This window comes from Macaca fascicularis, chromosome 6 (assembly GCF_037993035.2).
Source record: "Macaca fascicularis isolate 582-1 chromosome 6, T2T-MFA8v1.1".
In the NCBI taxonomy this organism is placed as follows: domain Eukaryota; kingdom Metazoa; phylum Chordata; class Mammalia; order Primates; family Cercopithecidae; genus Macaca; species Macaca fascicularis.
The window spans coordinates 177,181,626-177,208,503 of NC_088380.1; the positions used below are offsets into that span (position 1 = coordinate 177,181,626).

Below are 26,878 nucleotides of genomic sequence, written 5' to 3' on the forward strand. Positions count from 1 at the left end.
CTCCTCCTGGCCCCCGGTGGGAATCTGATGGAGCCTGGTGGAGAGCTTCACATTTCCACAGGGCACAGTGTGGGAGGAGTCTGGAGGCCTCATCTCTGGATGCACTAGATTGGCAGTGCTGAAGCTTTTCATCCTCAGGACCCCTTTACATGCTTGAAAAAGATCAAGGATCCTAAGAGCTTTGGTGTATATGGGTTATATCTATTAACAGTTACCATTTTCGAGATTAGAACTAAGAATGGTAAAAATATTTAATTTGAATTTACTTATTTAAAAATAATAATACATCCATTAGCTGTTAACAAAGTAACATAATTTTGTGAAAAACAATTATATGTGCCAAAAAATACATTGGGAGAAGTGGTATTGTTTTATATTTTTCGCAAATCTCTAATGTGTTAGTTTGCTTTAGAAAGGCAGCTGGAATCTCATTGCTATGTCGACATTCAGACTATTGTAACAATGCATGTTACGTGACCTCTGGAACATTCCACTGCACTCTCATAACAATGAAAATGAAAAAGGCAAATAGTGTCTTAGTGTTATTACGAACAGAGTTTGGACTTTGCAAGCCTCCACTTTGAGAACTGCTGCACTGGACTCTAGTGAATTTCTCCATGTGTCTCTGGTCTTCCTTTGGCCATTTTCTTTCCGCTCCATATCACAGGGCAATGGCTGGCAAGGTACAGGAAGGTGGCACTTTGTTCAAACAGTGTCTTCTTAAATATTTCATAGAATTCAAACTCCCCCAAACACAAGACTAATTCAAAGAATATCGGATAGTCTCACATAACAGCCTGTGCTGCCAATGAACAATAAAGTAAGTGCAGTTTGCAATGCCCTGACCCGAGGAGTTTAAGATCAATTTTGGATGAATTGTTGATTTAGAGGAGGAACTGGTATCACTTCAGCAAGTCACAAAAAATAAGATTATATTAGTATTTATATTGCACTATTTTAAATTTGCATAAAGCCGAGTCTTCACTGTGAAGAAAGAAGCACCTCACAATGATTGGTGAAGAGTAGGGAGAGAGAATGGCAAGAAGACACCAAGTTCCTTGCAGGCAAGCGAGTAGATACACCATAAAAGTGAAGTGAAATTCTGGTCCTCTGAGATCTTCAAAAATAGAAGAAACCCTCATTTCTTTCCTCCTCTGGTTGCAGCTTGGACTGATGAGCTAAAGCTCTGTCTGAGACCTGGCACTGTTAGGATGTCCCCCAGGGTCCTTCCCACCCCAGTGCTGGAGCTCAGGGGGCCCCTTGCCTCTGATTTCCACCGTTTTGTCTGCGTTCTGGAGGAGGGCACATGGGAGAACCATCCAGGTGCACCTCTCCGGTGTGAGTCACTGGCCCATGAGAGGACAGTAATAAATAATGGAAGCACTAGACACTCATTAGCAGAGTGGTTTATTGAGAACTGATGAAGGTTATCTGCTCCCAGGCAGATATTATTGCAAAAAACACGTAAGCGCAGTGTCTAACTCCATTATGCCTAAATTCCCATTATTTCATGCTTATCCTTTGCATATAGTTCTGTGAGCAGCAGACAGTTGTGGCATTTGCTAGAAGGCTGGTCTTTGTTAACAGGAGGAGAACATCTGTCTCAAGCAAATGAAGGCCATCATTAATAATTTATGGGACAGTGGGGGTTAGGCATCCCCACATACTAATTTTCCCAGGGGAACATGGCCTTTTTCCCTGCAGAGATTGTTTGGGTGTTCTGAGTTTCTGTGTATTTTAGTCCCAAATTCAGGTGCATGGAAACCATTGACAAAATAGGCCCTTTAAATCAGGCTCCCAGTTGGGACTTCCTTTCTTACTTTTCTTCCTTTTTTTAACTTACATTTTTGAGATAATTGTAGATTCACATGCAGCTGTATAAGATAATACAGAGACATTCTGTGCCTCCTCTACCTAATGTCCCCAATGGTAATATTTAATATTTTGCAAAACTATAGTACAATATTACAATTAAGACTTTCTTAAAAGACTCACATGAGGACCCTTGAGACTTCCCTGATCCCGGAAGGGAAAAATTCCGGGGAATGATGAGCTGCCTGCCTTTGGAAGGAAAGTCCACCAGGTAAGAAACTAGAAGCCACAGGGATACCTCGGCTCCCTGGCTGGAAGTGGCAGATGCTGGTGCAGATTCCAGGGCCTTGCCTCAGAACTCCAACCTGCATGAGGGCACCTGGGTTCCAGGGATGCAGCACGGCTCCCTGCTTGGCCCCTGTGGCTTTGGGTGGCTGTCTCTCAGCCCTTCAGCTGGCTCTGCTGAGTTCTGTGGTTGAGATGCCAGGCTCTGGAATCACACAGCTCCAGGCTAGAGTCCTAGCCCCTCACTTTACAGATGGCCTTGGCCAGTTACCTCTTACAGCCTCAGTTTTTCATAGTAACTTAGATTGCACTTACCATATGTCACTATCCTAGGAAATTTACATAAGAATTCGTTTCATGCCAAAACTCTATGGAAATATACTATTATTAGTTCCATTTTGCAAATGAGGAAACAGGCACAGAGAGGTTATTTGCCCAAAGTCACCCACCTTGTGAATGGCATGGTTGGAATTTGAACACAAATAGTGCACATCCCAGGTCCACATACTTAGCCACTGTACTCTGTTGCTTCTCATCATCTATGAGGCAGGTTCAGGAGTACCTCTTTTTTTTTTTACAAGGCAAACTAATTAGCACAGTGCCCAGCACAGAATAAATAAGCACCCATACATACCAGATAACATTTTTAGTATAACTTTTGGAAGTTTATGAGTATTCATGACGTATTCTTGTTACTAATAATAGCTCTTTTTTCCTGATCCTCTCCCTTCTCCTACCTTCCACCCTCCAAGAGGCCCCAGGGTGTGTTGTTCTCCTCTTTGTGTCCATGTGTTCTCATCATTTAGCTCCCACTTATAAGTGAGAATATACAGTATTTGGTTTTGTGTTCCTGCGTTAGTTTGCTAAGGATAATATTGGGCCTCCAGTTCCATCCATGCCCCTGCAAAGGACATGATCTCCTTCCTTTTTATGGCTGCATAATATTCCATGATGTATATGTACCACATTTGCTTTAATAATGGGTACTAGACTTAATACCTGAGTGATGAGATAATCTGTACAACAAACTCCCATGACACAAGTCTACCTATGTAACAAACCTGAATGTGTACCCCTGCAACTTAAAATGAAAGTTAAGAAAACAAAAACAAACAAACAAACAAAAACTATAGTTGCCATTTTAGACACCTATGATGTGTCAAACATTCCTTTAGCCCTCCCAACTATCCAGAAGGAGTTCTTCTTTTATAGATGAAAAAACTAAGAATCAAACAGATGAAATCGGGCAGCGGTAGAGACCCAAGATTCAAACCCAAGAAGGATCAGTAGGATTCAAACCCAAGAACTGCATCTTAGACTCATAGCACTGGAAGAAACTTCAGACACTGGCCTAACTTCACACCCAGCTCAGGACTGGCCCTGCTGAATGGTCACTCATCTGCTCTGAAAAACCCGGCGACAGGATGCTCGCTTTCTACACCAGTAGTTCTCCGGCTCGAGGTGTGCCACGGAATCCCCTACACCATTGTTAAAACATAAAGCATTGCTACCCCGACCCTGTGCAGGGCTTCTAGCGCGGTGGGGCTGGGACAAGGGCCTGAGAGTGTGCAGTTCTCACAAGCTGCCCCAGGATCCTGATGCTGCTGGTCCAGGGACCACGTTTGGACAGTCACAGTTCTAGGAAAACTTCCTGGAGTGGGAATGGTAAAGGCGATGGCTTCTTCCCATTTAGACCTTTTCAGATCTGAGATAGGCTTCCCCAGCAGGCTCAGTGCCGGAGTCCATACCCTCAGTTTAAGTAACAAATCCTCCTCCACATCACGACCTTTCCTCCAGAGGGGTTTTTAAGATTGTGTGTTCTGAACGGCCTGTCTCTGACCGGAACCCAACTCCATCCCCAGACCCACTTCCATCTTTTTCTGTGAGGGGGACACACTCTCTCAACTTTTCCTAAATGGCATCTACCGTGGCTTTTCTGATTAAAAACATACAAAACACAACCTTCCTATAATAAAACAATTTAGAAAAGCACCAAAAATCAAAAGGGGGTAAGGAAGAAAACAGAAATTAACCGCCATCCCGCCGCTAATATTTTGATGAGTTCTCGTGCATTTCCCTGCAGCTGATTGTTGTTTTGCATACATTTATTAATATTGGAATTAAAAATATATATGGCACTTTGTATCCTAGAAAATAGTAATACTGTAAATGTGTTCTAGAAATGGGAGCTGCTGTTGTTCTTATTAGAGAATTCAAATAAAGAACTGAGGCTCGCTGGTGACAGCTTCCAGGGGAAGATGGGTACCCCTTTGAGACAACAGGGAGAACACAGGCACAGAGGTGACGATCATTGTTCTCTGTGGGGCACATAGTGACGCAACCGGAAACAGGTATGAGTTTGTTGAGTAGGGACAGGTAATAGAGAGCTATAACTGGCTGGCCTTATGGCCTCCACGGCACTGGGGAGCCATTGTACATTCTTAAGCAGGAAATGACTTCACAAAGGGATTTCTCAAAGGTTAATCCTGCAATAGAAGACAGGGTGGATTGGAGTGGAAGAGTGGGAGGGCAGGTGCAGAAGGCATAGGTCTGCAAGTGGGGAGCAGCCCTGGGGGCTCAGCCAGTCCCCTGTGCCCTGACAAGTGGTATGGCATGGATGGCTCTACTTCTGGGCCGCCAGGATGGACAGGTACTGGTTGCTCTTCACCATGGCGATAATGAGGAGGCCACCGGTCAGCAGGAAGGTGGGCCAGAAGAGGGAGAAGAGGAGGGTCTGGGGCCCGTAGAGGCGCCGGAACAGCACGCTGGTTTCGTTCCCTGGAGGTGCGGAGAAGCAGTAGAAGACCTGCTGCTCTTGGAAGTTGGCTCTGACCTTTTCCACGTCGGCCCGGGCCGTCTGGTAGTTGTCCAGGCTGCCTGGGATGTAGGAGCACTGTGGGGAGAAGCAAGAGCAGCCGTGGGCTTGGAAATCCCCATTTCTTAGCCAAGGGCTTGATATGAAGCAAAGAAAAATACCAGCTTTGTAGTCAGGCCCCTGGATTGGAGTCAGGACTTTGGTCTAAAGCTTGGCAGGCCATGCGCTGTGCAGGTCTGGAGAGCACGCTCTCATTTGTGTCGTGTGTGTGGATGGCAATGCTGGAGCTGCTCGGGGTACAGGCTACACACCTGGGCGCATGTCCTGCCTTGGAGTCCTGGCTCTGCCTGGATTGGCTGTAGAATTTTTGGCAAATTGCTCACTCTTTCTGAGCCCTGATGGCTTTATCACTTAAATGGGTGAATATCAGTTTCAAAGGATATTATGAAAGAAGGACTTCAAACAGAGTCACCTAAGGAAACCAGGGAGGGACACAGGCCAAGTGGCCTATGTATCTGAAATAGAGATCATGTGCTCAGTTGCCTACAGGGCTCATGAAGGTATTGTCAGCAGGTGAAGCATGCAAAGCAATGGGATGAGAGGTACCCACTGACACTTGCCTTGGTGCCAGGAAGAATTGCCAGGGAGTGACAGGGCCTGACAATAGGGAGACAGCCAGCTGCCTCCAGACAGGCAGTCACCACTCCCTCCAGACAATGGATGTCAGGCCATCTAGAACATCTATAAGAGCCAGACCTCCAACACTTGAAGAGAAGTCAGAAACCAGATCACACCTGTAATCCCAACACTCTGGGAAGCCGAGGGGGAAGGATCCCTTGAGCCCAGGAGTTCAAGATTAGCCTAGGCAACATAGCGAGACTTTATCTCTACACAAAGAGTTAAAAATTATCCAGGTGGGCATGGTGGTGTACCTGTAGTCCCAGCTACACAGTGAGACTGAGGCGGGAGGATCACTTGAGCCCAGAAGTTGGAGGCTGCAGTGAGCTATGATCTCGCAACTGCACTCCAGGTAAGGCAACAAAGTGAGACCCCATTTCAAAAAAAAAAAAAAAAAGTAAAATATTAGCTAAACTTAAAATTGAAAACCTTTGCAGTTTCAACCTGTGTACAGTGAACAAAATATGTTGGCAAGCTGGTATTTGACACTGGGATCCAAAGGAAAGAAAGGATGCGTCGAAAAGAGTTTTGTGCCAGCAGAGCATGACACACATTTAATTCTGACACTGATTATTGCTATTAGGAACCTTTTGCCCTGTTCCTATGAGGCCAGCTGGAAAGTACTGCAAAGCGGTCATAAAGCGGAGACCCTGGTTTTATCTCTGTTCTGTGCTGCAAGTGTGGTGCCCCCATCTGCAGCGGGATACCTACAGGGCCCCCACAGCCCAGGCCCCTACCCCCTCTGCATCACTGAGGGCGGGGCCCAGGAATGTGTGCTTCCTTCATGCACTTAATTTTGCCCTAGTGAAATCATGTGCAGGATCAAAATGTGTACAACTGAGACCCAAATGGCAGGTGTTGAGCCAGCTTCCTTACAGGCCTCGGCCACTCCCTGGATTTATATGAGGCCCCACCCTGGAAGCTGCCTGCCCTGAGGGCTTTCACTCCAGCAGCACAGAGGAGGGTTGCACTGTGGTCCTCACAGCCTGGGAAATGGGGAGCACTGCACTCAGATATACGGTGCCAGCCAACCAGGGAGCAGCTGAGGCTGGGGAGAAGCTGGCTCCTGAGTAATCTGGCATTCAGAGCTTTTGGGTACTGCCAGGTCCTCAGTAGCACACAATCCAGCGTCCTGAGCTGAGGGTAAGGGGGCCTGGCCTGAGTCTCTCCAATGCCTCTGACTGTGACCTTGGCTAACCTAGCTCCTTAAACAACACTGTGGCTATGGAGTCAGACAGGCCTGAGTTCTGAGCTGCATGACCTTGGCAACTGCCACGACCTCTCTGGGCCTTGTAATATGGGTTAGTGAGGCTACCTGCCCAGAAGAACTGTCATGGGGATGAGATGAGATGATGCATGTAAAGCACTGAGCACAGAGCCCAGCACATGATAAGAACTCAAAAAAGTGGAAGATGCTATTATTATTTATGATAATATGTTTTGACTTATCTATGAAATTGCAACAACAGCTCCTTCTTTACCTTCTTAAAGAGAGGTCTATGGATGAGCTCTGAAGAGGAGGCTTCTGCCCATCCTGGGCCTACTATTTCCTCTGCCTGCTCAGGGTTCCTTTGGATCTTTTATGCTGGGCCTGTTTGGCAAGACACTGGGCAGGAATTCACTCTTCAGGGCCAACCCCAGAAGCCGGGGGCCTGAATGCATCCTTTCTCTCCTGTCCTGCGTCCCGCTAAGCCTCGTTATCTGAATGATCTGAAACCACCCAGCTTTTTCCCAAGCCCTGCGGTGTAAGGTCCCCAGGACAGACAATGGGAGGGGATTTAGAACTTACCTGCTCCAGGCTAAGACTCACAGGAAAAGCTGAGGGTAGACTGTGGCCCCCACCTTCAGAGTTGGAGGGTGGGATGAGAGCCTTCGTGGCCCTTCACAGTGATTCCAGAGGACACTCAGCTCACCTGGAGCCCCAGCTACTTGAACCCCTATGACAGATGTAGGCGGAAGGAGCAGCTAGCCCACAACCCAGCTGCTTGGCAAAAACACAAAGGGCATTTCCACTGTTTCCTCCCAGCCCCTGCAGCCTGCTATCAGCACCACACCTGGTCAAGCCTGGATGGCAGAGGAGAGGACAGCAGTGGCTCCAGCACATCCTTCCTTCACATCCTGCTGACAGCTCATTCAGGGGATGCTCCTCTGAGCTGGCAATCTCCGGACCAGGGAGGCAGCCTGAAAACCAGCCTGCTCCAGCCCATATCACACCCGGAGAATGTCACCAGTTATTAAAAATTTGTGTCTTGCTTTGGGATAAATCAAGGGCTACTGAATGCCAAAGCAGAGGTCATGAGCAGGAGCTACCTCCAGTGGGCCTGGAGACCTCTCTCCACCTGGTGGGGCCGAGTCACACTAGCGATGATAAAACACCTGACCATCCTGCACTGCCCAGACCCACTTCTCCTTGACCTTCAGCACTCTCAAGATCCCACAGCCTCCACGCCCCATGCCAGGCACCCTGCCCTTTCCCATCCCGTCAGCCATCAAGTCCTGACAGTCAGCATCTCTCTTGCTGCAGGCCCACATCTTGGTCCTGAGTGTCTGCTGTGGCCTTGGCTCTTTTGTCTCGTAACTAGACCCACATACTTGTAGGCTCCATCTTCCCGGCCCAACTCTGATCATGCCCTAAAGATTCCCATTGCCCACAGCAATAATTTCCAACCTTAGAATCACCTTGGGAGCTCCATGAATGGATCTCTGACCAGAGATTCCGCCTGGATAGTTTTGGACCCTAGTTTTGTTTTTTTAAGACTCCTACGTGGTTCTAATGCATAGCCAAAGTCGACATGTCTTGAGACATACACACATTTTAATTCCATACTGTGATGATCAAAAGCCTCTGGGAATAGGCGTTAGTCTGCCCTGGCAGCCTTTTCCAGCTGCATACACCCCATCATGGGTCACTTTCTGTCGTCAGCCCTCTCACTCCTGTCTCCACCTAGCCCTTCCCTCCTCCTGCCTCCTCCTATAGACATACCCACTTTCCATATCACCTCCTTCTCTACACCTTGCATCCTGTGCCTGTCTGATGTTAAAAGCCTCACCCAAGAGCTTTTCTTTCTTTTTTTTTTTTTTTGAGATAGAGTTTCGCTCTTGTTGCCCAGGCTGGAGTGCAATGGTGCGATCTTGCCAAGAACCTTTCTGATATCCCCATCATTGTCAGCTGGAAAACATCCACCTTCTCTAACCCCTGTAACTTCCTCTATTCTTCTCCCCGGTGCCAATCCCTCCTGCTAGGCCTGTTCATGCATGAGCTCTCTCCTCTTGAGTCCTACAGGCTTGACACAGGAGGTGCTCAATGGCTGTTTAATAAATAAATGAGAGGAGGAAGGAAGGAAAGAAGGAAGGAAGGGAGGAATGGAGGGAGGGAAAAATAGAAAAGAAAGAAGGAAGAAAAGGAAAAAAGAAGGAAAGAAAGAAGGAAGGGAGACAGAATACGGGCCAACTGATCGCTTTAGGAAAGGATATGGTGGTAAGTTTTGTTTTTTGGAAGGGGAGGGTGGGATGTTGGGAGGCGAGGATGGAAAAACCATCTAAATGTTTGTTTATGGCAGTTACTCCAGCCCTGAGTCCCTGGTTTCCCGGGTAGTCACCGGGATTCCACTTTGAGGATCTGGCCCTGTGCCTGGTCCCTCATTTGACTGAGGTTGTAGAATGAAAGTAATAACACTCATCGCTGCTTTTGCTTGAGTGCCCACTATTCACCCAGCATCAAGCATGGTACTTTATATACAGCGTCTCTGACTTGATAACAACTCTTCAAGGTGCAGCATTAGCATTCCATTTTACAAGGGTGGAAACTGAGGCAGGGAGCGGCTAAGTGGCTTGCCTAGGTTTGCACAGCCAGTTAGTGGCAGATTGAAACCCAGGTCTGTGTGACTCCAACACGGAAGAGCTAGGGCTGGCTCAACCTCATTCCAGCTGGGAGACCTGGTCAAGTGGGTTGATTTTTCTCAGCCTCAGGGACAGGGACAGTTAGGAACAGTCTCACATACCTGACAGGGATAAGGGGATGTGTCCCCATCCCCCCAGTTCAGTACCTGCTGGTTCTGGTCCCGGGTGTCCTCTGTGTGGTACAGCACAGCCCAACTGCCCGCAGCTGACACGTTGACCCACAGGCATGGGTACTGGGGCACCTTCTTGCCCTTCAGCTCCTCCTGGTCCCTGATGTTGGTCTCAATCAGGTGGCACTTGGATTCCTGGGTCCACACGCTGAGGAGACCACACACAGGCACACATTACATCTTGGAACTGAGTGACACACAGAACATCCATTTGAACCCCTGATCCCCTGGGAGCCTTTAGAGGGATCCAGGGCTGGGATCCTCATCTTGTCTTAAGCGTCCAGCAATAAAGGCACATGACCCCACAGTCCCTGGATACAGGGAGGAATTGTAGAAGCTAGATGGGGTCTTAGACATTATCTATATAACTGGTTCTCAACCCTGGCTACTCTTCTAAAAACCTGGGGAACTTTAAAAAAGATTCCTATGTCCAAGCCACACTCCGGAGCAAATGAATCAGAACTTCCTGGGTGGTTGGGCCCAGGGCTGGTGGTTTTTCAAAGTCCCTGATGTGATTCTAACAAGCAGCCAAACCTGAGACTCTCTTATTGAAATCATCTTCGTTTTGCAGAGGCAGAAGAGAAACTCAGAAAGATCAAATGACTTTGCCGAGGCCATGCAGGACCTGAAGCTAGGTCTGAGTGGCTTTGAAAGCTGTGTTCTTTCTCCTAAAAGGAGTAGATGTAGGAGGGCCTTGATTTGAGCCAGGATGGGAAAGATGGTGGGGACGATCTTTAACTGGTGCCTCACCAGGGTAAGGGTCCAGCCTGGAATCACTCCAGTATTGCGAAGAGTGAGGCTGCAGCAGGCCAGGGAGAGGCTAACAGGCTCGTCAACATGTTAGTAAATCAATTGTGATTCATCTCCCAAGTATCCTGCGGGAGACCCACTGCCAGTCAGATGGGGGCTGTCGGCTGCTGGAACGTGCCCAGAGAGTAGGTCTGAGTCTTATTCTAAGGACAGGCTGAGAGAACTGAGTGTGTTTGTTCCAAATAGAACACAAATTAGAAATTCACAGTTCTTCCTTAAAGTCTCAAAAAAACCCAAAAAACTCAAGTGGTTGATACGTCAGGGAGCAAGGGCATGGACCCTTCTCTGAGATTCCTGAGCAGAGCTTCAGGGAAGCAGATGCTGGCTCAATGCAGACACATCAGAAAACCTCAAACATGAAATGGGATGTTCACTGAGGTAAGGAGCTCCCCCTCACTTGAGGTATTCATCAGGAGGCTGGATGGCCACCTGACAGGGAGGCTTCAGAGGGGACAGAATTATGCAGCTGAGCTGTAAACGTCTGCAATTCTCTGATTCCTCCTGGGATCAAACTTGCACTGGAATATTTCCTCTGATTCTTTGCTAATTCTTGTGAGAAGGGCATCATGTGTCTGTTACCACCAGGTCCTAGAATCTCAGAGCAGTGGGGCTCAGTTCATCCTACCTTCCCTGCACTTGAACCCTAGAACCTAAGAATGAGCATTGTCTTGACCCTGCTGCCTCGAGTGAGGGTCAAGGAGAGGGGTGAATAGAAGGCCAGGGTTCCTTACAGATGTCAGACCCTTAGGAGAGGGTTGGGGGGTGGGCAGGCCAGAAGAGCTCAGTACCTTTTCTGGTAGAGGGGCAGCAGAGTTGTGACCAGGACGTAGTAGGTGATGACGGCACACACCACCATGGCTACACCCAGGCAAAGGGCTCGTGTCTCTCCCCGTTTCTGGGCCATCACCAGCTTCTTCACCATATTCACTGGGGGCAGTGATCATTTCTAGGTCCACAGAAGCAAACAGAAGTGAGATCAGCCCAGTTCACAGAAAGAGAGGACAGGTGAGAGGGGAAGGTTCTCAAATACTAATATCACTCTTGTTTGTATTTGGAGCTTTGCAACTACCAGAAGGCTTGCTTTTCACACCCCATGTAAGCCTAATCCATGCAATTGAGAGGCAGTTGCAGATAAGGACCTATGACTCAGAGAGGTAAAGTGACTTGCCCTAGGTCACACAGTATGTAATAGGCTCAGTAATGACTCCCCAAGATGTCCATTTTCTAGTCCCTGGAAGCTATCAATGTTACTTTATGTGGCAATGACTTTGCAGAAGTGATTAAGATAAAGGCTCTTAAAATGGGGAAACAATATTGGATTATCTATGTAGATCCTAAATGTAATCCCAAGGGTCCTAATAAGAGAAAAGTGAAGGGAGATTAAACATAGAAGAGAAGGCTAAGGTGATATAACCAGGGAGATGGCAATTGGAGTGATGTGCCCACAAGCCAAGGCGTGCGGGCAGCCATAAGAAGCTGGCGGGGGCAAGGAACAATGGCTCATCCCCTACAGCCACTGCAGGGAGTGCAGGCTGCAGACACCTTGCTGGTTTTGGACTTCTGGTGAAATTTCTGTTGTTTGGGGCCATCAGGTTTATGATCATTTGCTACAATGGTCATAGGTCCCATACAGTGAGCAAGCTGTACATGTGCATCATCCACACACCTTCTTCCACGGCACTTATCCCACAGGGACACTTGAATGGTCATAGGTCCCATACAGTGAGCAAGCTGTACATGTGCATCATCCACACACCTTCTTCCACGGCACTTATCCCACAGGGACACTTGGAGTATTCCTGCCCAGAAACGGTTCTGTGGTAGGGCTGGCTGGGCCGGGCAGCAGGCAGGGAAAAGAGAGGAGGGCCCCAGAAGGCAGCTGCAGGTTGTCAGGAGAGGCAGGAAATTTACCATTTTCTGTTTTTTTTTTTTTTTTTTTTTTTTTTTGTAAGGAACCTTCCCCCACTTCAAGCAAAGAAAGAAGAAAGAAAGAAGGCATGATGGTGGCCTCAGAGATGGCTTTCTTATTTCAGGGGTTGAAGCCACCTGGGACAAAGCGGAATGGGCACATTGCTGGTGGTGGCTTTCCTTCTCTCCTCCTTCTTTAGGCAGCAACTCCTTGTTTTTTCCCGGGGCATTGACCCCACCCCAATGCAAGCAAAGATTCCACCCTCCCCTGCTAGGCTCCCGATCCCTCCCCCAGGAGTGTGAATCTTGACAAAGACTTCAAGAAACAGCCCATTAATCTATGCCGCCTGGAGTCACAGAGATGCCCAGCCATGGTCCCCGTGTGATCTCCCGTGCGTTCCACAAGCTGTCCTAGAGCCTTCTGATAAATGTATTTGCTGTTGTTTTTATTTGGTTAAGGTAACCAGAGTCCATTTCTACCAAAAATACCAGGGCCATGGGACCTGTTCACTGTAATCCTCCGTTTTAGGGGAAATTTTAGCCAGATATCAGGGAAGACTTTATTCTCCTTGCCAGGTCCCTAAAGTAATAAACATACTATGTTTTATTTGTTTGTTTAATTAGTCAGTGTCCAGGGGGACAGGCATGAGTCCAAAGAGATTTTCAGCAAAGTGCTCTATTTTCTGCTCAGGCGTCTCTTAACTACTGGACTGTTTCAAATATTCAGTCAGAGATTCTTGACTTCCTCCCTTCAGCCAGGCTGCCCCCATACCTGGGCATCCCTGCTAAAGGGAAGAGTCCAGGGTCAGGCAGCACGGATACCCATCGCACCTTCCCAGTGAGCTGGTCCACCTCCCTTGTCAATTGACAGAGGTGACATCCAATGATAACTTTTTCTGCTTTATTTGAAACCAGGAGGTGGGGTTCCCCTACATTCTAATGGAGACATTATAAAAGCACAAGCAAGCAGAAATTTCTCCCGACAAAGAGAGATGTTTTGTTCAACTCCTTTTTATCCTTTTCCTTCTGTTCTGTGGTCTTGTGGGAATGGGAGCACCCACACCGTTTTCTACCTGGCGTCAGTTGAGAAAGCCTCTCCACGTATTCACAGGTAAAGCAACAGAATCACCTGGAGGTAAACTAAAAGGCCCAACAGACTGCTTCCCCAAGACCTTTAAGGGTCACTGGCACTTGGCCCCACCCCAATTTATACTGTGAGATATAAATCATTTGAAGCCAATGGGAAATCCCATTTTGGAAACTTAGGGCTGAGCACCCACAACGAAGCCATTTCTCTCCTGGGGCAGTTGGAGCGTACCTGTGGGGGTTTCCTGTTGCGTGAGGGCTCCTTCCTGGCTAATTAGCCCCCTACCTTCCAGGGCCACTGCCTCCTCTGCTGTGTGGCTTCTAGTGCCCTCCCAGGCCCCTGGGCACTCCTGAGGCTGGTGAAGGCAGGAACCTGGTTTTACCAGTTTTAGGAGCTCAGAAGGAAAGGAAAAGAGAGGCTTCCCTGTCACACAGAAGTCTGGAAACTTGGCTCATTCAGGTCTGACCTGTGTCTAATGCTCTGATGAGACTGTTGCCTGCACTGAGTGAGTGAGTTTATAGAGTCTTGATAAATCCTCCTAAGACCATGCATGGGGTTCCATGTAGATGTGACTTCAGCAGGAAGTTAATATTCAGCATCGGAAGGGAGAACCTTCGGCAGCAGGAAGGATGGGAACTGTCAATATCCCCCGAGGGACAGAAAGAACAGGAAGAAGTGGGTTTCTGCTATCATAGGAGGGATTTCAGTTAGACTTTAAGAAGAACTTCCCAGTTTTGAGCATTTCTAAATATCTCTGAACTTCCGGGGTATATCTTCCCATTTAGAAAGGTCACTTGAGCTCTGGGATAGATTCAGAGAAGATAGAGGACAAAGGAAAGCAGGACTTTGGAGTATCCTGGGTGACCTGATAGCTGGGTCGACATCCTTTTCCTTAGAAGGACAAGTAATAGTGTACATTGTTTAACACGTTGGTGGGGTGTAGACAGGGCGATTCTGAGGTCATCAGACATGGAATCAAATCCCGGCTTTGCCACTTAGCAACCATGTGACTATGAAATGAGAATCATGGTACCTGCCTCAGAGAGTTCAGCTAGAGATCAAATGCCATATTGAGTATCAGGCATGTATCATAGTGCCTAGCCCCAAATCAGCCCTCAGTAGATATTAGCTATTATTACTGATGAAGGAAACCCTGAAAGTTTGGAGCAGAAGTCTGGACCCCTCTTGATGAATCTATTTTTTGTCCCACCTCTCTACCGGTGACAAGTGCCAGGACTGGTGTTAATCTCCAGGCTGCAACCTTCTGGCCACTCTGAGAACTGGGACCTAGAGGGCCAGGGCACCTACTACGAGAGTAACCTGGCCACTGTGCCACCTTCCCCGCTGGCCACCAGACCACCGGCCCCCCATCCGGAAGGACAGCCCTGAGAGGAAGGGAGTCCTCCTGCCTGCCTGCCTCCCTGCCCCATGGCAGACTGCGTTCCCCACAGTCTCCCTCCAGCCCGGTCTTCGGAGAAACAACTTCCCAAGTGCTTTCAGATCCAGTACTCACAGTCTCCCCGGCGCCCTGTGGGTCTTCAGCAGCAGATGGTTTCTTTCTGCCTGGCCCCCAGCCCCCACCCCAAAAGAGGCCACAGAGCTCCAGCAGGAAGTTTGGCCTCCCCGCCCGTCTCCAGGGAAGCAGACTTGGGTCCCCATCTGGGGCAAGCCTCCATGCCCAAACATGGTCAAGTCTGAGCACACAGCCTGGAGACACAGACTCGGAGAGCAGGTATCCAGCCCTGAGGAGGGCAGCTGTTACCCAGGCCCTGCACTTCCATCTTTCCAGAGTCTCGTGGGAAACAGATTGCAAACGACAACAGACAGCAAGACTGAGAAACTACGAAAGATCAGCCTGGTATATTTGGAAATATTTCTTCTCTCTGGCTCTGTGGGCTGCCAAAGATGCCAGAAATAGGAAATGATTCTCCTTTTGTTGGCATGAGGAAGGGTGGAGTTGGGCTGGAGGGGTTGGGCTTGTCACCAGTCCCTGGCATACCCATGCTGGAGCAGCTACAGCTCCCTGCCTTTGGCACTTACGTGCTGTGTAACCCTGAGCAAGTTATGGCACCTCTCTGGGCCTCAGTAATTCCTTTTATGTTTTTTGTTTTTCTTGCAAACTTATCATTAAAGGACCTCAGTTTTCTCCCTTGTGTTACTGGCATTTTTAAAACTGGCTATGCTTTAGGGTAGCGATGAGGGTTAGAGATGGTGGGGATTTATGGCAAGGGGAGAGAACTCACCTTTTAAGGACCAACCAAGATGAAGCTTGGAGTAGTGAGAGCTCCACGGCTGCTTCCAACTAGGTCCGGACAGTCTGCTCACCATGGGCCCTCCCAGAGACTGTGAAAGTACAGAGATTTGTACCTGGCAATCAGACAAGTGAACGTCAGCATTTACAGGCAAGAAACATGCTTTTAGATCTCTGCTTCTTCATCTGTAAAGTGAATGTAAGGATTAAAAATCAGCATCAAAGGGCAGGTGTGGTGGCTCGCGCCCGTAATCCCAGCACTTTGGGATGCCAAAGGTGGACGGATTGCTCAAGCCCAGGAGTTTGACACCAGCCTAGGCAACATAGCAAAACCGCATTGCTACTGAAAATACAAAAATTAGCAGGGCGTGATGGTGCATGCCTGTAGTCCCAGCTATTAGGGAGGCTGAGGCATGAGAATTGCTTGAACCCAGGAGGCAGAGGTTGCAGTGAGTCAAGATTGTGCCACTGCACTCTAGCCTGAGCAACAGAGCGAGACCCCATCTCTCTCTATATATATACATTTATGTATATATATACATATGGTTTTTTTCCAACAAACAAACAAAAAACAATCCCAGATATTGGGGCTTTCCTGTGTATCAGGCATGGTGCTAGAAGGCAGCATATCTCCAGCCTTCACCGGACCCAAGGATCAAAGAACCTGAAACTGAGGCTTGGAGACTTGAAGTCAGTGGTCCAGCCCTAGGGGCCAAAACTAGATTCAAAGCTGGCCCTTCCAGATTGCACAGCTCGGTCTGTCTCTGCTGACCCTGGGGCTGCCCTGAGACATTAAAAATCACCTCTATCATACAGTAAGCTGCCACCTGAGGATCTGAAGGTCACACTGAGTTTCCCCAGCCCCCAGGGAGGTGGGTGCAGCCTGGCCTACCCTGCTGAGCGAGCTCATCACCTCCTTCCCTCCTGCCCTCAGCAGGCGCGAAATGAGGGCGGCCATTCAGGCCTCCCTGACACATTCTAAGGCCGTGAGTGCCCTTCTCCACCCCTTTCCTAACTGAATCATATTAACAGGAGACTACATTGTCTGTTTAACGGGCACCATAGCACCAGAGGGTCTAAGGCCAGCTTCAGACCTTGCGGGCAGATTGACAGAGGGATGCAGGATCTGGAATTCAACCTCAGAAGAGTAATTTTCCAAGGATGATCCTCTGTTCATCCAGGGGCAGGAAAAGTCCTCCTGAGGCTATTCCAGAAATGCCAGCCCTCTCCTCCTGCTTCCCCGGAGGAGAGATACACAGTGCAACAGGCTGCCGTTTATGAGTATAACCAAAGGGCTCCTTGCTCGTAATACTCTAAATAAGTTATTAAGGGCTACATATTATTTGGAATTTATCGACAAACTTTAGCATTCTTCCCAAGGGAAGGCGGGAACAAACAGGGAAGGGGGGCTGTGGGGTCTTCTGCTGCCCCTAAGTGAGCCACAATCAAAAGGCATTGACAAGCTTTGTCCTCAAGGGTGTCACCTTTGTGGTTGAAAACCCAGGTCCTTTGCTGGCTGCGGGGTTGTGTATGACAGATGGCTGCAGGTGGAGGGCAAGAAAATAACAATGCTGCAACAATAAATATTGACGGTCTGCGTTAGTACGGGGTGTCAGAGATCACAAAGTACCTTCTCTGACTCTTCCAACAGCTTCTTAAGGTACTAGCACAATAGGCTCACAATAGACCACTGAGGTAGAGATTTTTCTACCCATTTGACGGAGGGAGTAACTGAGGCTCAGAGAGGTGAAATAAATTGCCAAGGCAAGTTACTTTGCCTCTCTAAGTTTCAGTTTGTCTCTCTCCAAAATAGAGATAATTATACCTAGACTCTCAGTGTTTTTGAGGAATGAGAGATCACTAAGCTACCTGACACATAGTATGGAGATTGTACTTTCCAAAGATGGTCACACTGAAGTACTTACCATTCCATTGGCCCTTTTTACAGTGTGGCATGAACACTCCACCATCAAGAGGGGCATGTATGTCTCTTCCCCTTCACCCTGGGTGGAGTTTTGTAAGGGCCTCAATAGTAGAATATGGTAGAAGGACACAGCACAATTTTCAACACTAAGTCATAGACGGGGGCTCGAGTTTTCCTGACACGCTCTAGAGACATGTACCTGGGAACCAGCCACCATGTTGTAGGAAGCCAAGGCCCAGTGCTCCAGCTGACAGCCCCAGCTCAGATCTCAGTCAACAACTAGCATCTCTCACCCCGCATGGGAGAGGACAAGCCTGTAGACAGTTCCACCCCCAGCCTGCCAGCCTCCCAGCTGAGGCCTCAGAGAATGTGGAGCAGAGACAGCCCACCTGCTCTGTGCTCTCTCCAGAGCCACAAAATCCATGAAAAGAAAAAAAAAACCTAATGTTTCATGCCCCTGCGTTTTGGGGTAATTTGTTATGCAGTCATAGTAACTGGAACAGAATTGCAAGTGATTTCAAAGGGGGACTGTTAGTGTTGCTGGTGATAGTGGGAATTTAAACTGGTGGGAATTAAAACACCTGAGATTGCTATATGGCGTGTTACAGGAGAGTTTAGAAATGCTTTATCTAGGTTGGGCATGGTAGCTCATGCCTGTAACCCCAGCACTTTTCGAGGCCAAGGCAGGCGGTTCATTTGAGGTCAGTAGTTTAAGACCAGCCTGGCCAACATGGCAAAAAAAATCTACAAAATCTATAAAAATTAGCTGGGCATAGTGGCAGGTGCCTGTAATCCCAGCTACTCTGGCAAGCCAAGGCATGAAAATCATTTGAATCCAGGAGGCGGAGGTTGCAGTGAGCTGAGATTGAACCACTGCACTCCAGCCTGGGTGACAGAGTGAGACTCCATCTAAAATAAAATAAAATAAAATTAAATAAAATTAAATTAAATTAAATTAAAAAGTGCTTTATTTACTCTTAGGTCACACACTATGGCACAAATGGAATAGAAGGGCAGTGATATGGGAGGGTATTTTTGTTTATGAAGCACCTACCATGTACCAGGGAATGACCACATCGATATGCAATATGTACACATACACATACACATACACATGGACATTCCTCTCCACAATCCCCCACAAAAGGCCTTGTTCTTTCTGTAAAAGCACAAGGCAAAGTGATTTTCCCAAGGTCACGCCCCTAGCGTGTCATGTGGTGGAGCCTGGAGTGTACCTGTGCCCGCCGACTCTACAGCCTGTCCCTGCCCCTCTGTCACCCCATGACTCCCTTGGGAGCAGTTTGCAAGAGACCCCAGGTTTCTTCATGATGTCTGCTTCCGCTGCTTTCCAGACGTCCTCAGCTCAGTCTGTACCCCGTCTGGATTACACACCTGCTTGTTTATTGAAGTCCTTCTGAATCAGTATCTCCTCTCTGCCAACACTTGGAATAATAAGTTCCATCAATCAAATTGGCAACTGGGTCTTGAACCCCTGTGTGTGCCTCTCTGAGTGCTGCAGGAATGGGTTTTAGTCACTCTCAGTCCTAGTGAAGCTGTGCGTTCACAGACGTCTCAGCACTTGCTATGCAGGGGCTCTGGATACATCACCGTGCCGAGGCGACTCAGACACTGCCCCTTCCCTGCAGAAAAGCAATGCCAGATTTCCTAAACTGCAAAAATGCAGAACAGAAAGCAAAAGATGTATTTTAAATGAGAGAGAGTAATAGAAGGGAGAGGAAATAACAATGGGAGATTTTTTAGAAGATTTGAGATGACCAAGTGTAACAACAGCAAAAGTAAACGCCAATATTAGAATTAAATGGCCACAAGACAAGACACGACAAAAAACCTGGTAAGGTTGTTCCCTGCTGTGTGGGGGGATACTCACTGCTTTCTCCTCTGACTTTTTTCACCATATTTTCCCTTGGCCTAATTTTTCTTACTTTTCTCTTACTTTATCCTGCCATGATGTTAACATAATTGTAAGCACCTTGAAAATCCTCTTTGAGACAAAGAGGAGCATAAATAAATAAACAGCCCTGCTGTCTGTCTGTGTGGTAAGGTTGGTTTTTAAAAAAAATGCCTTGTCCCAGGCCGGATTTGAGCCTTAGTGAGTGAGAGAGAGCAAGAGAGAGAAAGCTGTTGTTGCGGCTTGTGGGACTCAGAACATGAACAATGCCACTTTGGGACCGAGGAAGAGGGTATTTCCACTTCTGCTTAGCTGTGGCCTTGGGCAGTGGCCCTGATAGATAACAGCCATCATTATTATTTAAAATAGCTGCAGCAAAGGTAGACTCCTGTATGAATCAGGATCCCCAGGCATGCTGGAGCTGACTCACACTGGCGCTGTGAGAGCCTTTGCAAACCAGGTGTTCAACTATCAGGAGCTGAAAATCCACCACAGTGATGGAAGTAGTTATACTGTGGAAATCTATGAACAATACCAATCAGGGCTTTTGTCTTTTTGGAGAGCTGCTTTGCCAGCACACCACTTTAGAGGATACACTTAAATTGGGAAACCTGGGGAGGTATTAGGAATGAAGGTGCGGACAGGTTATAGGAAACCAGTAGTAACCTAGGGGCTCACAATGTTGGTTGAGGGCTGAGGGAAGGGAGCTATGTCCAGGATCAGCAGGAGAATCTTCTTGAGAGGGGATGTCCCCAGCCTGGGGAGACTCTCAGGGAAGAAGCTGGGGAACAGACTGCTGTCCTCACTCTCCTGGGATGTGTTGATGAAAAAACCAAACTCTGTAAATTGTTTGAAGAGAGTTGTTCTGAGCCAAATGTGAGGACCATGACCTGTGACAAAACTTCAGAAGGTTCTGAGAACATGTGTCCATGGTGGTTAAATTACAGCTTGATTTTATAAATGTTAAGGAGGTAGAAGTTACAGGCAGACATCAATGAATACACATAAGATTTACATTGGTTCGGCCCAGAAAGGCAGGACATCTCAAATGGTGATGGATTCAAAGATTTCCTGGTGGATTCAAAGATTCAAAGGTGTATTCAAAGATTTCATGAATAGCAATTGGTTGAAATAATTAAGTTTTGCCTAAAGAGTTGAAGTCGACAGAAAAAACCACGGAGTGGGGTTGTGGAAACCAAGGTTATTGTTACGTAGATGAAACCTCCAGGTAGCAGGCTTCAGAAAGAACAAATGATAAATGTCTTTCATCAAACCTTAGAAGGTTTGATTAGACTCTTAGTTAAATCTCTCTGGGATGAGAAAAAGACTTGGAAAGGGAAGAGAATTCTCTGTAGAATGTAGATTTTCCCCACAACTGACAGCTTTGCAGGGCTGTTTCAAAATATGTCAAATAAATATAGTTTGGGGTAAAATACTTGTTTCTTTCAGAGGCTGCTATCTGTCATGTGATGCTATACTACACTCAGTTTGGAATTTGGCATTTACTACTACAAAGAGTCTGTTTGTCAGTCTTAAGACCTCTGTGTTAATGTTAATGCTGGTAAGTCGTGCCTGAATACCAAAGGGAGGAAGGTATTTTATTATGAGGCATGTCCAACATCCCCTCCCCATTATGGCCTGAACTAGTTTTTCAGGTTTCTTTGAAATCTCCTTGGCCAAGAAAAGGGGTCCATTCAGTCAATCAAGGGACTTAGCATTCTATTTTTGGCTTACAGACCCTTCTCCAGACACCTGATCTCCTTTGGTTGAATCCAACTGGTAGACAGACAAAGAGCTTGTTGCTGCAGTCCCAGGGATCAGCTTCCAGGGCAGAGCCAGCTAGAGAGTAAGAAGGGGTCAGGAGGGGCTCACATAGATATCAGTCCATCTGCCTGTGTATGTGGCTTTGGGACAGGAAAACTAGATAAGAGCAAACCAAGAGGGCTTGAGCACATAGGGACTCCCTGCAAATCCCCCAGCAATATTTGTAGGGGTCTGAAAGCTATGTAGGTAGGGACTCTAAACCAAAACATTTGTAAGTCAAATTTTATGTGGCTTATTTGGAGCCCCAGGTTGGTGAGAGCTCAGGAAACTCAGGTTCCATAAACAATGCCTCATTAAATATTCTTTGCACAAAATAGGTTGATGAAAAGAGTCAAACTCTGTAAAATATTCTGAGCCAAATATGACTGACCAATGGCCCATGATGCAGCCCTCAGGACATCCTGAGAATATGTGCCCAAGGCAGTCAGGGCACAGCTTGGCTTTATACATTTTTGGGAGACGTCAATCAAATACATTTAAGAGATACATTGGTTCAGTCCAGAAAGGTGGACAACTTGAAGAGGGGGCTGCCAGGGTTATAGGTAGATTTAAACATTTTCTGATTGGCAATTGGTTGAAAGAGTTGTAATCTATAGAAAGGGATGCTAGGGTTATAATAAGAAGTTGTGGATGCCAGGCTTCTGAGCCCAAGCTAAGCCATCATATCCCCTGTGACCTGCTCATATACATCCAGATGCCCTGAAGTAACTGAAGAATCACAAAAGAAGTGAAAATGGAAAATGACCTGTTCCTGTCTTAACTGATGACATTACCTTGTGAAATTCCTTCTGGCTCCCCCACTGAGCACCTTGTGACCCCCCCACCCCTGCCCACCAGAGAACAACCTCCTTTGACTGTAATTTTCCACTACCTACCCAAATCCTATAAAACAGCCCCACCCCTATCTCCCTTCCCTGACTCTCTTTTCCGACTCAGCCCGCCTGGCCCGAGCACCCAGGTGATTAAAAAGCTTCATTGCTCACACAAAACCTGTTTGGTGGTCTCTTCATAGGGACACGAGTGAAAGTGGAGACCAAAGTTTTATGATGCAGATGAAGCCTCCAGGAAGCAGGCTTCAGAGAGAATAGATTGTACATGTTTCTTATCAGACTTAAGGTTTGTGTTGACATTGAATGTTGGTCAGCTGTTCCTGAAATCCAAAAGGGAGCGGGGCATAATGAGACATGTCTGGACCCCTCTTTCCATCATGACCTGAATCAGTTTTTCAGGTTAATTTTGGAATGCCCTGGTGAGAGAAGTGATCCATTCAGATGATTGGGAGGACCTTAAAATTTTATTTTTGGTTTATGAATGTTTGCACATCTCTTGTTATTTTCCTAGAATAAAGACTGGACCTCCAAGGCAAAATTCTAGGACAAAGGTTTCTACGTTTTAAAGATTTTGTTATATACTGCACACCTTTTACCAGAATTGTTTCACATGTCGGTGTGAACAGATCACCAAACAGGCTTTGTGTGAGCAACATGGCTATTTATTTCACCTGGGTGCAGGTGGGCTGAGTCCGAAAAGAGTCAGCGAAGGGAGATAAGGGTGGGGCCATTTTATAGGATTTGGGTAGGTAAAGGAAAATTACAGTCAAAGGGGGGTTGTTCTCTGGCGGGCAGGAGTGGGGGTCACAAGGTGCTCAGTGGGGGAGCTTTTTGAGCCAGGATAAGCCAGGAAAAGGAATTTCACAAGGTAATGTCATTACTTAAGGCAAGGGCCGACCATTTTCACTTCTTTTGTGGTGGAATGTTATCAGTTAAGTCAGGGGCAGGGCATTTTTACTTCTTTTGTGATTCTTCAGTTACTTCAGGCCATCTGGGTGCATATACATGCAAGTCACAGGGGATGCGATGGCTTGGCTTGGGCTCAGAGGCCTGACGAGAATATCGATACCGATTTTTGTACTCACAGCTGGTAGAGGAGACTGGTTGATTTCACACATCACCACCAATTCTTAACACTCTTAAATTTGGAAATATGTGTCTTTTGGCTAGGTAAAAACTCTTTCATCTGTTTTTAAATTTGCTTTCTTTAAAATACTAGCAAGATTGTACAGTCTTTTATATGTTCATTGGAAGTGAAATATTTTATTGGTCCCAAATTGTGACCAGGAATACATAAGAAGCCCCTGTTTTAGACCATTCTAACTGTCCTTCTTCTCTGGCAAGATTCAGAGGCCCAATCTTCATCAGCTGTTCTAAGTGGTTCAGGTCAGGACCGGCTCCAGGGGCTGAATGCCCCACCCCATGCCCTCCTAGCCTCTCAGCATGGGCAGGGGGTTTTGAGGTTATAAACAGGTTATTCTGTAAACTTCCTTTGCTAAGTCATAGAATGTCAGCCCTCTAAGGGCCCTTAGAGGTCATCTAGGCTAGTTGCTGGAAAAGAGGCGCCTGATCCAGCCCCCTCGAGTGGGTTCTTGGATCTCATGCAGGAAAGAACTCAAGGAGAGTCACAGAGCACAGTGAAAGAAGCAAGTTTATTAGAAACTACTTTGTTACAGAGTAGGGCATCCTCAGCAGGAGGAGGAACATGCCATCCTTTGCTAGCATCTCTATTTATAAGAAATTAGAAGGAGCTATAATTAAACTTGGAATGTGTAGATGTGCTCACCAGAGGTAAGGGCTATTGGTGCTATCAATGACCATGAATCTTTTAACCTAAGGCTGCTAACTGACGTTATCTTTAAGTAAAATGGGCTGTACTCTTAAGATATCTGGACATTGTACAGGCTTGGTGGGAGATGTTCTGTATGGCCATAAATATTACATAATTATAAGTGGTGGTCAGCTTAGAATTTGGCTATTTTCAGACCATTAGCATTAACCTTAAATATGCTTTGTGAATGCCTGGCTGCTCGCTTCAATATGGAGTCACTCTAGTCACATTTTATTAAACCAGAGGCCTGGTAAACAGGGATTTCTATAACAGGCCTACATGATCACTTTGTCCTTGAGTAATGTTTTCTATTTATAAACTGATAGAGGTAAGTCATAGAGAATTTGATAGTACAGAAAAGTAAAAAAGGGAGAAAATAAAAACCAATCAAGATTCAATGTCCTGAGGAAACCACAGTCAAAATATTGGTGGATTATGTTCTGAAGATTGATACAAATACTTTCTATAAACAAACTTAGGAATATACTATACAATTTAAAATATGTTCTTATTTTAAATAGAAGCACTTTCCCCATTTATGTAATATTGTTTTTCAAAGTACCACTTCATGGCCCTATAATAGTCCATCATATAGATATGCCATAAAATGTTTTACAATTTTCCTATTCTGAGATATTTAAGCTATTTTCCAGACTTTGCTCCAGGGATGATCTACTCTCCGGGGATGATCTGTTCATGTCGACTTTGCTCACCTCTCTGATTATTTCCTTCCAACAGGTTCCTAAAAGCATGGATCAGAGCCAAAGAATATTAGCCATTAAAGGCTTCTGCCTCTTCTCTTTTTGTGAAAGCATAGGATCTGATAAAATACACACCTCTGTTCAGCTGGTGAGCCACGTGAGCTCAGACAGGTGCAGTGATTTGCCCAAAGCCACATAGCTTTGTTAGACCAGGGATTGGAACTCAGGCCTGTCTCGACAGCCTCTCGTGAGTGCCAGAACCCAGCCGGGAGCCCATGCTTCCTGACTCCTATGCCATATTCTTGCCTTATTCCTTGTATTAGTCCGTTTTCACACTGCTATAAAGATACTACCCGAGACTGGGTAATTTATAAGCACCAGAGGTTTAATTGACTCACAGTTCTGCATGGCTAAGGAGGCCTCAGGAAATTTACAATCATGGAGGAAGGAGAAGGGGAAGCAGGCACCTCTTCACAAGGTGGCAGGAAAAAGAGAGAAAATCCCAGGGGAAATTGCCATTTATAGGACCATCAGATCTCATGAGAACTCCCTCACTGTCACAAGAACAGCATGGGGGAAACAGCCCCCGTGATCCAATCACCTCCCACCGGGTCCCTCCCTCAACACTTGGGTATTACAATTCAAGATGAGATTTGGGTGGGGACACAGAGCCTAGCCATATCATTCCTCTTTGTAGAATGTTTCTCCACCAGTGAGAGCTCTCAGTTACTGATCACCAACATATGCCAAGAACTGTGCTGAGTACATGAACTGTAGTATTTCATTTGATCCTGACCCTTTGAAGAGGTTACTGTGGTTATCCTAATTTTATAGATGGGGACACTGAGGCAGAAACACAGCGTTTCTTGTCCAAGGTCACAATGCTAGTACCTTAGAGCCGAAACCCCCATTCCTTCTTGTCTGAGCAGTGTGGTCCAAATAGAACTTTCTAATGGCAGAAATGTTCTATAACTTTGAGCCATTCAATTCAGTAGCCACCAGCTACCTACGGCTGTTGAGCACTTAAATGTGAACAGCGTAAGTGGAGAACTACATTTTTAACTTTAATTAATGTAAATGGAAATAGGCACATGTAACTAGTGATATTGGACATGTATCTCTGGAGCCTTAAGCTTCCCTGTTCCCTCCATCATAGCCTGTCACAGGCAGCTCTGAAGAGCTCTCCCCTAGCATCCTTGGACCTCAGCCTGGGGTGGGACTCAGAATAACCCTCCTGACACGCCGTGCTACTCCTGAGCCAGAGACCTTCTGCGAGCCGGGACCTTGTGCCTGAGGCAGATTCTTCCGCGGCCCATAGGGCTGGCAGTCCCCGGAGCTACTTCCTGTGGGCATTTGAAAAGACACACTGCAGAGAGAGGCTTTTTAATCCCCTTTTGTTACACATTAATGAAAATGTAAGTCTGTCATCCATAAATAATAAGATTGCCCCTGTGAAGCTCAAGGTCTACATTTACACTCAGAGTGAATATTATTATGAACTTCACTAGAATCTTCTCTGGGAGTGAACAAGGTAGATGAGAGCTGTGCCTTCTCTCAGCGGAGCACCATCTCCCAGAAGACTCTATCTCTAAGGAGGGAAGTGAAGGGGCATAAAAGGACTGATTTTTAAAAAATCATCCTTAAATCTGGGCACAGTGGCTCATGACTATAATCCCAGCACTTTGGGAAGCCAAGACGAGAAGATCACTTGAGCCCAGGAGTTCTAGACCAGCCTGGGCAACATAGTGAGATCCCATCTCTACAATTTTTTTTAATGAGCCAGGCATGGTGGCACGTGCCTTTGGTCCCAGCTACTTGAAGCTACTGAGGTGGGAGGATGGCCTGATCCCAGGAAGTCAAGGCTGCAGTAAGCCATGATTTCGCCACTGCACTTTAGCTTGAGTGACAGTGAGACTCTGTCTAAAACAAACAAACAAACAAACAAACACCTCATAATTTCATAATTTACTGAGTGTCTTCTTCATGCCAGGCCCTGCCCTGGGCCCGGCACATGCCTCACCACAGTACTTTCGTAGAGATGCTGTGACCCAAATCACTACAAACTGGGTGGGTAGTTTAAAGCAACAGAAACATATTCCCTCACAACTCTGGAGGCCAGAAATTCAAAATTAAGCTGTCAGCA

General features: G+C 46.8%; 2 protein-coding genes across 2 annotated transcripts in view; one reads left to right on the forward strand and one right to left on the reverse strand.

Moving 5' to 3' along the window:
* The window catches only part of KCNIP1 (potassium voltage-gated channel interacting protein 1), a 379,825-nt gene that overhangs the window by 19,847 nt on the left and 333,100 nt on the right, over positions 1-26,878 (forward strand). The window lies entirely within an intron of this gene.
* On the reverse strand, positions 1,391-15,100 carry KCNMB1 (potassium calcium-activated channel subfamily M regulatory beta subunit 1). The gene is made up of 4 exons (XM_005558502.5): positions 14,979-15,100; positions 11,259-11,416; positions 9,637-9,808; positions 1,391-4,990 (listed from the first exon to the last, which is right to left on the reverse strand). Exons 2-4 carry the CDS (start codon positions 11,390-11,392, stop codon positions 4,721-4,723), a joined length of 576 nt encoding a protein of 191 aa, XP_005558559.2. The 5' UTR covers positions 11,393-11,416; positions 14,979-15,100; the 3' UTR covers positions 1,391-4,720.